Source organism: Bufo bufo, chromosome 5 (assembly GCF_905171765.1).
Source record: "Bufo bufo chromosome 5, aBufBuf1.1, whole genome shotgun sequence".
NCBI classification, from domain to species: domain Eukaryota; kingdom Metazoa; phylum Chordata; class Amphibia; order Anura; family Bufonidae; genus Bufo; species Bufo bufo.
In genome coordinates, this window is record NC_053393.1 from 452,647,127 (window position 1) to 452,658,303 (window position 11,177).

Sequence of the window (11,177 nt, forward strand, 5' to 3'; positions counted from 1 at the left end):
TTATTTTTATTTATCCCATTTTGTTGGGCTACTGCAATGGAAAAGCGGAACTGTTCCCATAGCAAACAATTCGATTTCAGCTTTCACTTTTCTAAGGCCCTTTGGCAAATTCAAGCAGCGGCCTGCCTGGTGGCTATGGACAACTCTTAAACCCCATTGCAAAGGAAAAGTGCATCATAAAATTACCTATTTTTTTAATTATTTTTACGTTGAACAGATTTTTTTTAGGATTTCACTTTTTAAGCAGTCATGTCATTATCATGTCAGAATTACAATGAAAGATATCACCTAAATATACTACTACTCACATGAGCGTATTTGCAATCCAGATTTTATGTCCTGGAATCCGCTGCTAATGTTAATGAATAGGTCTATTCACATGGGCATTTAATTTCCTTCAATATTTGAAATCCGCAGAATATCCGGGTTTTGTGAGTACGTGTTTACAAATACACCCATTACAGTCTATGGGAGTGCATCAAGAATGCAGGGAGGAAGGAAGACTCGTGTAAACCCTGATGAAATACTGAAGCCAGACTGATGACAATACTGATGGAATCCATACCTAATCCGGAGCCAGAATACAGACGGATTTCAAAACGCTCATGTGAAAGCGGTCTTTGTGGAGTTTTTATTATCAGTAGTAGTTAGAATATTAACTTTTATCCCTGATTCTTAAAGGAGTTGGCCTATATCGGTGACCGATCCTCAGGATAGGTCATCAATATTAGATTGGCATGGGTTCAACTCCCAGCACCCCCACCCATCAGCTGTTGGAAGAGAACGCAGACCTGTATTCTCTTAACTGTTTACCTGTTCACCATCGAAATTGCAGCGGCGAGCAGGTGTAGTTACAGCTCCTCCGTCCCCATTCACTTCAATGGGAAGGTACAATCAGGTTGTAACTGCACCTTCCCATTGAAGTGAATGCGACAGAGGAGCTGCAATAACACCTGCTCGTCGCTGTGTCTATGGCGAGCAGGTAAACAGTAGAGAGAATACAGCGCTCAGACGACAGATGATTGGTGGGGGTACCACCGGAGTCGGAATCCCGCCGATCTGATATTGATGACCTATCCCGAGAATAGGGCATCAATATGGGAAACTGGCCAACCCCTTTGAGTGCACTGGAGGTGGAGCATCACTGTAGTGAACTACTTTACAGCCCCTCCCCTCTGCTCTGAGTGACAGTTCTAGTGATCTCCTGGTTGGATGTTACAACTGTCACTCAGAGCAGAGGGGAGGGGCTGTGAAGTAGTTCACGGCAGAGAGAACTTTAAAGTGAAGCTCCGCCCCCCCATTGCACTTGAGGAGCAGAATTGGGCAGAATAAGAGTTCATATTCACACTATTCCTGATGGTAAAAGCTCCACACAGTGCATGTTTCTTCTGCTCTCCCCTGCTCCTACCTAGTGCTGTCAGCGATTTAGCATGTTCAAAAGTGCTGACAGTCTCCCTTTAATAAATATTGCATTGGCATATCTTCATATACGCCAGGCCATTAATGTTATTGAAGTGCCCAGTACCTAATACCAATGCACACTTGGAGGATCTGAGCATGCATTTTCATAGGGATGCTTGTTCGGCCTACAGCTATTGACTATATGGGCAGCTTTAGGTCATCCTGTACTTGGAAAGTGATTTTATTTGTTTCCTGAAACCCTAGGTTTATGATACTATTGCAGTAAATGAAGCTACTGCTCTGCCCTTTCAATGCAGTATCCGACACTCTGCTGTCCAGGGGCGGACTGTGAACTTAGGCTACATGCGCACGACAGTGAAAATAAACATTTGTTAAAAACAGACATTTTTAACGGACGCTTATTTCACTGATGCCTTTCTGAGAAACGGACCCATTCAATAGTATTGGGGCAGTCTGTCAGCGAAAAACGGACAAGATAGAACATGTTCTGTTTTTTTACGACCGTTTTACACTGAAAGTCAAAAAAACTGCCGTGTGAATAACCCCATAGACTACCATTGGTCTTAAAACAGACATGTGATGGCCGTTAAAAAAATGTACATCGTACGTCGTGTGCATGTACCCTTAAAGTAGCCCTGGAAAAAAACTAAAAGTGGCCCCATGTTAGGCGAGCAACACAAGTAGGTGGGAACACCAAGAGGTAGGCAGGGCCAGCAGTATCTTATTGCAGCTCAAAATACCGCCCCTGCAGAATCAAATAGCACAGTGCAGCACAAAATACTACCGCTCCCGCTGCAGTATTAAACTGTGTCACTGACCTGAAGACCGCCATACAGTGGAAATCAGGAGGGCCGCTGGCCAGGTGCATAAGTACCTGATGCTCCGAGCATTAAAAAAGAATGAGATCTTCAGATGGTTATGTACCTGGCCGACAGACGTGAGGAGGGCTCAGGAGGCCCCTCTGAGCATCAGCCCACCAGAAATTTCCCTGTAGGGTCTATGGCCAGTCCACCCCTGCTGGTGTCCATATCCATACCGCCAGGCCTGGCAGTGCAGAGTTGTCAGTAGTCGTATGTTTCCCTGTGAGAGAGCAACATAGGGAATAGGCTGAGGGCTCTAAATATATATGTTCTCATATCTTGTATATCAGGAAATGAATATGCTTTCCCCATCTATCTGTCAGTTACTTAAAGAGGACCTTTCACCTGTATAAACTATGGTAACTGAGTATGCTGACATGTAGAGCGGCGCCCGGGGATCTCACTGCACTTACTATTATCCCCGGGCGCCGCTCCGTTCTCCCGTTATAGGCTCCGGTACCTTTGCTTCTTAAGTTATAGTAGGCGGTGTCTTCCCTTGTCCTGTGGGCGTCTCCTTCTCCTAGGCTGCAGCGCTGGCCAATCGCAGCGCACAGCTCACAGCCTGGGAGAAAAAAACCTCCCAGGCTGTGAGCTGTGCGCTGCGATTGGCCAGCGCTGCAGCCTAGGAGAAGGAGACGCCCACAGGACAAGGGAAGACACCGCCTACTATAACTTAAGAAGCAAAGGTACCGGAGCCTATAACGGGAGAACGGAGCGGCGCCCGGGGATAATAGTAAGTGCAGTGAGATCCCCGGGCGCCGCTCTACATGTCAGCATACTCAGTTACCATAGTTTATACAGGTGAAAGGTCCTCTTTAAAGCAGGGCTGAGCTCACAATATACAGTCAGGTCCATAAATATTGGGACATCGACACAATTTTAACATTTTTGGCTCTATACACCATCACAATGGATTTGAAAGGAAACAAACAAGATGTGCTTTAACTGCAGACTGTCAGCTTTAATTTGAGGGAATTTACATCCAAATCAGGTGAACGGTGTAGGGATTACAACAGTTTGCATATGTGCCTCCCACTTGTTAAGGAACCAAAAGTAATGGGACAATTGGCTTCTCAGCTGTTCCATGGCCAGATTTGTATTATTCCCTCATTATCCCAATTACAATGAGCAGATAAAAGGTCCAGAGTTAATTTCAAGTGTGCTATTTGCATTTGGAATCTGTTGCTGTCAACTCTCAAGATGAGATCCAAAGAGCTGTCACTATCAGTGAAGAAAGCCATCATTAGGCTGAAAAAACAAAACAAACCCATCAGGGGCGTAGCTAGAAATGCATGGGCCCCATAGCAAAAAAAAATTATGGGCCCCCCCCCCCTGTGCCATCCACAGATCCCCCTCCCCTAAATAGTGCCATCCACAGATCCCCCTCCCCTAAATAGTGCCATCAACAGATCCCCCTCCCCTAAATAGTGCCATACACAGATCCCCCTCCCCTAAATAGTGCCATCCACAGATCCCCCTCCCCTAAATAGTGCCATCCACAGATCCCCCTCCCCTAAATAGTGCCATCCACAGATCCCCCCTCCCCTAAATAGTGCCATCCACAGATCCCCCCTCCCCTAAATAGTGCCATCCACAGATCCCCCTCCCCTAAATAGTGCCATCCACAGATCCCCCTCCCCTAAATAGTGCCATCCACAGATCCCCCTCCCCTAAATAGTGCCATCCACAGGTGTATCAGGTCAGGTGCCAACCCCCCTCCCCCCATGTGCCAGTATCAAGTGCCCCCCGCTCCCCCCATGGCAGTAACAGTCGGGTATTAAAAAAAATAAAATAAACACTTCTCACTTCTCCATGTCAGCGATGCGATGCAGCCTCTTCCTGTGTCCCGGTCTGTATTGTGTCCCGCCCTGTATGTCCATATATGGAGTCACTGCTTGTATTTCAGAAAAGGTTTCTGCTGGGATTCGAACCCACGACCTTCTGTATCAGAGGCAGAGCACCTAACCTCAAGACCATAACAGCTGCCTTGCTGCTGACTGAAAAATTATGAGACTTCTACTGTTATAGCTGGCTAAGTGTACATCTATACACATGACAGCTGCTCATATATAGAGATATAGCAGAGCTGAGTGTGCTGGGATAGCTGTCACATAGAGATATAGCAGTGATGGGTGTGTTGGGGCAGCTGTCATGTGTATAGATGTACACTTAGCCCAGTCTCCAGACACATCAGGAGACTTTAGAATACAGTAAGATTAGAGCACATTAGTGAGGGGGCCTGAACATTAAGACCGCTGCTGTGAAGGGGCCCTGAACAGTAAGACATCGATATTTAACTAACTTGAAAATAAACTGTCGGCCCCGAAGCAGCTGCTTCCCCGGTAGTTACGCCACCTCCTGGCTGCCTGTGTGTAGTGTCTGTGTGTGTTAATAAAAAAAAATATAAAAAATTTGAATGCGGTCGGACGGGCCCCCTAGTGGCGTAGGGCCCCATAGCCACTGCTATGGTTGCTATGGTGATCCCTACGCCACTGAAACCCATCAGAGAGATAGCAAAAACATTAGGTGTGGTCAAAACAACTGTTTGGAACATTCTTAAGAAGAAGGAACACATCGGTGAGCTCAGCAACACCAAAAGACCCGGAAGACCACAGAAAACAACTGTGGTGGATGATCGAAGAATTTTTCCCTGGTAAAGAAAACACACTTCACAAAAGTTGGCCAGGTCAAGAACACTCTCCAGGAGGTAGGTGAATGTGTGTCAAAGTCAACAATCAAGAGAAGACTTCACCAGAGTGAATACAAAGGGTTCACCACAAGATGTAAACCATTGGTGAGCCTCAAAAACAGGAAGGCCAGATTAGAGTTTGCCAAACGACATCTAAAAAAGCCTTCACAGTTCTGGAACACCATCCTATGGACAGATGAGACCAAGATCAACTTGTACCAGAGTGATGGGAAGAGTAGAGTATGGAGAAGGAAAGGAACTGCTCATGATCCTAAGCATACCACCTCATCAGTAAAGCATGGTGGTGGTAATGTCATGGCGTGGGCATGTATGGCTGCCAATGGTACTGGTTCTCTTGTATTTATTGATGATGTGAGTGCTGACAAAAGCAGCAGGATGAATTCTGAAGTTTTTCGGGCAATATTATCTGCTCATATTCAGCCAAATGCTTCAGAACTCATTGGACGGCACTTCACAGTGCAGATGGACAATGACCCATAACATACTGCAAAAGCAACCAAAGAGTTTTTTAAGGGAAAGAAGTGGAATGTTATGCAATGGCCAAGTCAATCACCTGACCTGAATCGGATTGAGCATGCATTTCACTTGCTGAAGACAAAACTGAAGGGAAAATGCCCCAAGAACAAGCAGGAACTGAAGACAGTTGCAGTAGAGGCCTGGCAGAGCATCACCAGGGATGAAACCCAGCGTCTGGTGATGTCTATGCGTTCCAGACTTCAGGCTGTAATTGACTGCAAAGGATTTGCAACCAAGTATTAAAAATTGAAGGTTCGATTTATGATTATTATACTGTCCCATTACTTTTGGTTCCTTAACAAATGGGAGGCACATATGCAAACTGTTGTAATTTCTACACCGTTCACCTGATTTGGATAAAAAAAAAACTCAAATTAAAGCTGACAGTCTGCAGTTAAAGCACATCTTTTTCGTTTCATTTCAAATCCATTGTGGTTGTGTATAGAGCCAAAAATGTTAGAATTGTGTTGATGTCCCAATATTTATGGACCTGACTGTATATGAGGATTGACAATGTAAGGCTGGGTTCACGTTCACCCCCCCCCCCCTTCTTACTGAGATTTTTGTTGGTGGTATACGTGTGAAGAAATAAATGTGGTATTCAAATGTATACTGTGATGGATACCTTCACCTTGATGAGACATATGGAGTCCAAAGCATTTGCAGCCAGCCAGAACCGCAGGGGCGACACGTGAGGTACACAGTGGGCCGATGAGGGGCCAAATAATAATACAGTTCATCGGTTTACTCACGGTTAGCAGATAGCCTCCCTTGGCCGGCAGCACAGTGTTGAGGAGGACAGCACGAAATCCTCCGGGGCACGCTCTGTGGTAGGGAAGCACCAGCCTAGATGGAGGTTGAGGTGCCCTTGATGGTAGTGGTGTTTAGGGTGCTTGTGGCGGCTGGGTCCCTTGGTGGTATTTGTCGTGACACCAGTACCGTTAATGGTGGTACAACCAGTGGTAAGAATGAAGTAGACAGTGGTAGGATACAACTCACAACTTTAACTGATGTTGGTTCCAGTTGCGGCATATACATCCAGACAGAATACAGTCTTTTGCAATTTAGAGGAATTCTGTTGATCCACTGTTAATAGGTTTGGCTGGGTTTAGCTTAGCTTGAAGGTTCTGTATAAGTATTTCTGGTAGGTGACTTTGCTTCAGGTCCCTTGTAAACCAGAGTAATTTGGTGAGGTTGCCTGTGGCTCTAGTATCCTTCACCTGGATTCCCAAAGGTCTTTGATGCCTGGATAGTGGCTTTTATCCTTTGTTTTTTTAGTCTTTTTTTTCTTTTGTCCCTTTCTGGACTAGACTTTTATCTGAGCAGAAGTGCTAGATCTGCACTCTCTCAAACTCAACAACAGACTGAACTCAACTAATCTGTCTCACTAGGCCTGACCTAGGTATTTATATGACCTAAGTATTATCCCCATCTAGTGGTGGAATGTATAAATTACACCAGACCAGCCTATGAACAGGGATACAACAGGTGTTGTAATACAAAATGACATGCAATGTGATAATTCAGTTTTACAGTGATTTTGCAGTTCCAACGTGTCCTGAGTGGGACGCTGCACATTCATCTTAGGACTCCGTTTGACCTGCTTTCTGCTTGCCCCCAGCTTTTTCAGTCAGAATAGTGTGAACATACCCATTGCTGTATACATTTGAATACCTCTTTCAGGTATTCAGATATATACTTCCAATGGAAAGCCTAAGGTATCATGCACACTACCGTATCCGCAAATTGCTGATCTGCAAAACACAGATACCAGCCGTGTGCATTTCGCAGTTTCCATTCTGTACGTCCCGCTCTATGTTAAAAATGCCCCAAAACGGACAAGAATAGGACATGTTCTATTTTGTTTGCGGGGCGGCCGAATGGACATCCATAGGCAGATAGCACACGGTGTGCTGTTCACACTTTTTGCGGCCCCCATTCAAATGAAACGGGTTTGCACCCGATGTTCAAAAAATGGGTTTTAAATGCAGACCAAAAATACGGTTGTGTGTGTGGGTGTCAGGCTGTTCCCTTCAGTGTTCACTGCCCATTCTAAGATCGTATAGCACCCAGACTCGACCCAGAAATGAGTATGTTCACATTAATGTTTTTCTGCAATCAGTCCCTGCAGAAAAAAATCTTTCTCCGATTTTCCCACAAAACTCAATACAATCAATGGATCAAATAAATGGGTCTGCGGGACAAACAGACCACCTACAGACTCCATCCATGCGTGGTCCATTAAAAACTGATCTATTTTTCCGATTAGAACATGGTCTAGTTTCCTATCTCTCGTCTGACACTGGTCTAAGCCGTTTACAGTAAACTTATTTTACTTTTTTCACTTATGTTGACTGTAATAATATATTTTTATCTCCTGTAGGTCTCTGGTCCTTTGATTTAACTGTGACTCAGCTTCTCCAGGAGAACATCCCAGAATCAGAACGTGGAGTAGTCAATGGAGTGCAAAGCTCGATGAATTACCTGATGGATCTGGTACATTTCATCATGGTCATTCTTGCTCCGCAGCCTCAACAGTTTGGGCTCCTGGTTATCATCTCGATTCTGTTTGTGATCGCTGGACACACCATGTATTTTTTTTATACCAAAAAATATAAAAGCAAAGAGAGGGAATCACTAAATACTCCTGCCTGATAGTCTTGTGAGGAACAATTTTTAAATAGCTAGTGCTCTTTGTAGTATGAGTTTTACCATGAAGTGTTGGATAACTCTAGCAGACCTGTCCAATGTTCACCTAATCTGTTCCATTTCTTTTTATATTTTTATTTTGTACATGAACCACCATATTCCATATATAAATTCTATTCACTTCACTGGAAATAAACAAAATACACTACTAATACAATCTATGCTCATGTCTATGATGATTGTTGTAATTCTATCTGAACATATGGTTGGTCTGTTGAGGTGGACCATGAAAGTTAGATCTGCCAAACTACAATTATAGACAGTTTTTTTTTTCTTTATTTCAGTAAGGCTTCTGGCCTAGGCAGCTATAACTCCCACCATCACTTGTGGCAGAAATAACCCCATTAAAGGGGTTGTCCGGGTTCACTTTCTATTAACATGGGTTCACACATAGGTCGTTAGTGGCCTTTTTGTGCAGTTTTAGTGGTGTTTTCTGCACCTACGGTGTTGGGTACATTTTTTGTGACAAAAACCATAATTAGACTTAGGCTACTTTCACACTTGCGTTCGGGGCTCCGCTTGTGAGCTCCGTTTGAAGGGGCTCACAAGCGGCCCCGAACGCATCCGTACTGCCCTAATGCATTCTGAGTGGACGCGGATCCGCTCAGAATGCATCAGTCTGGCAGCGTTCAGCCTCCGCTCCGCAAGCGGACACCTGAATGCTGCTTGCAGCGTTCGGGTGTCCGCCTGGCCGTGCGGAGGCAAGCGGATCCGTCCAGACTTACAATGTAAGTCAATGGGGACGGATCCGTTTGAAGTTGACACAGTATGTCTCAATTTTCAAACGGATCCGTCCCCCATTGACTTTCAATGTAAAGTCTGGACGGATCCGTCTGAACTACTTTCACACTTAGAATTTTTTTTAAACTATAATGCAGACGGATCCGTTCTGAACGGATCTAAACGTCTGCATTATAGGAGCGGATCCGTCTGTGCAGACATCAGACGGACCCGTCCTGAACGCAAGTGTGAAAGTAGCCTTACCGGTAATTCAGTTTCCTTGAATCCACCATGAAGGCCACAATGAGAGATGACCCTTGAACTCTGTAGGGGCAGGAATATACAGAAATAGTTTAAATTGCTCCCACCCCTCCTCCCTCTCAGTGCTTTAACAAATTACCAAGGAAGGTGAGCAATTGTGTGTGTCCCTTGAGTATTACTTCATACCCATATAAAAGATATAGAGACGTATACAAATTTAAGTATATATATTGTGGGGGTTGGCTCTTATCCGGGGGTCATTCTCACAGACTTCGCTACGGACACCAGATTGAAGTCCAAACAATGCTTTATTTTCCAAGCACAAAACAGCAACCAAAACATAAATCATAAACATAAATCCTCAGCCGTCTGGCCACTGACTAAACAGTCTTTCCCTCTCTATCGGGATCTGGGTCTACTACCCAGCTCCCCAAAACACATCACCAGTGCTTACCCCACACACAGGGTTAGAGGGTGCCGGCTCCCACGGGCCTCGACACAGCCTGCTCCTTTCCCAGACTGGGAGCCACACCCAAGTCCAGCAACAGGATTAAATAGCATCCCTGGACATGGGCATATTCCAAAATCCCGGACTGGAGCATGGGGAGCAGGCACCCACCCAACACATTGCCTGTTCCCAGTAAAAGCCCGCCCAGGACTAGCTGGAGCCAGCTAAGCTAACTATCTTGGTGTCCACCAACTAACTTGGTGGCCACCTATACCTAGGGCCTTTACTTCACCAAGGCTGGGCCCCTTGGTGACATGCTCCTGGTGCAAACAACACCCCTTTTTCATGCTTCCCCGGGACTTTACTGCACCCATCACTATTCTTTAATTTTTTTTGTGGGGAAGGGAATATATATGGACCATCAGAGTGGATTCAAAGAAACGGAATTACTGGTAAGTCTAATTACGGCTTTCCATTCCATCCACCATTACGGCCACAATGAGAACTAACAAATATTCAAATAGAGTGGGAAACCGCCTGCAGTACTTTTTGGCCAAAAGCTAAATCTGCGGAGGCGGAAAGATTAAGGAAATAGTGTTTTACAAATGTGTTGAGACTGGACCACGTAGCAGCTTTGCAAATTTGGTACAATGAAAAACCAGCTCTTTCTGCCCAAGAAGAGGCCGTAGCCCTGTTAGAATGAGCTTTTATACCCCCTGGACAGGGTATGTTCTGAAGGGAGTAGCAGCACTCAATGGTGGATCTGATCCCTCGAGCTATCGATGTCTTTGAAAGCTTCCTGAAATCCTTAGATGCTTCTAAATATTGTAAGATGGTGTTCCTTACATCTAGGAGCTGTATCTTCCCTTTGAACTCGTCCTCTGGGGAGCTGGTAATTTCACTTAACCGTCTGGCAGAAGTGTTTGCTATCAAGAAGGCAGTTTTGAAGGACAGGTGTTTGATAGAGATTTCGGATAAGGAGAAAAAGGGGGGTCTAGTTAACTCTTCTAATAATATCCCACTGAGGAATCCTAGACCTCAAGGTCAGTCTTAGTCTAGAGGCAGCCCTAATGAATCTCCTTATCCACCTGTGTTCTGCAAGACTTGTATTATAAAAGGTGCTCAAAGCCGATATTTGGACCTTAAGGGTGCTAGGCCTCAGACCCAGTTCTAACCCATTTTGCAAAAAATCTAGTATTCTATTAATGGGAGGAGAAGAGGTGTCTGGATGTTCTTCTCCTAGCCAGCTGCAGAATTTCTTCCAGACTTTAAGATAAATGGCTGATGTGACTCTTTTTCTACTTGCTTTAAGAGTAAGAATTACTCTGTCTGAAAGACCTTGTTTTCTGAGTGATTCGCTCTCAGGATCCAGACAGCCAGATTGTAGATCTGAGGATTTGGATGACTTATTGGCCCCTGAGAAAGGATGTCTTCCCGGAGGGGTATTCTCCAAGGTTCTTCCAATGCCAGCTGTCTCAGGACTGAGAACCAGCTTCTCTTCGGCCAGTGAGGAGCTACTAAAATTACTGTT

General features: G+C 45.0%; 1 protein-coding gene across 1 annotated transcript in view; it reads left to right on the forward strand.

Annotated features, from left to right (window-relative positions):
- Positions 1 to 8,163, forward strand: part of LOC121002567 (solute carrier family 40 member 1-like) — a 39,538-nt gene extending 31,375 nt beyond the window's left edge. Inside the window, exon 7 of the mRNA XM_040434010.1 lies at positions 7,892 to 8,163. Within this exon, the coding sequence (XP_040289944.1) occupies positions 7,892 to 8,163 (272 nt within the window). The remainder of the gene's footprint in view (positions 1 to 7,891) is intronic.
- Positions 8,164 to 11,177: the final 3,014 nt, after the last annotated feature.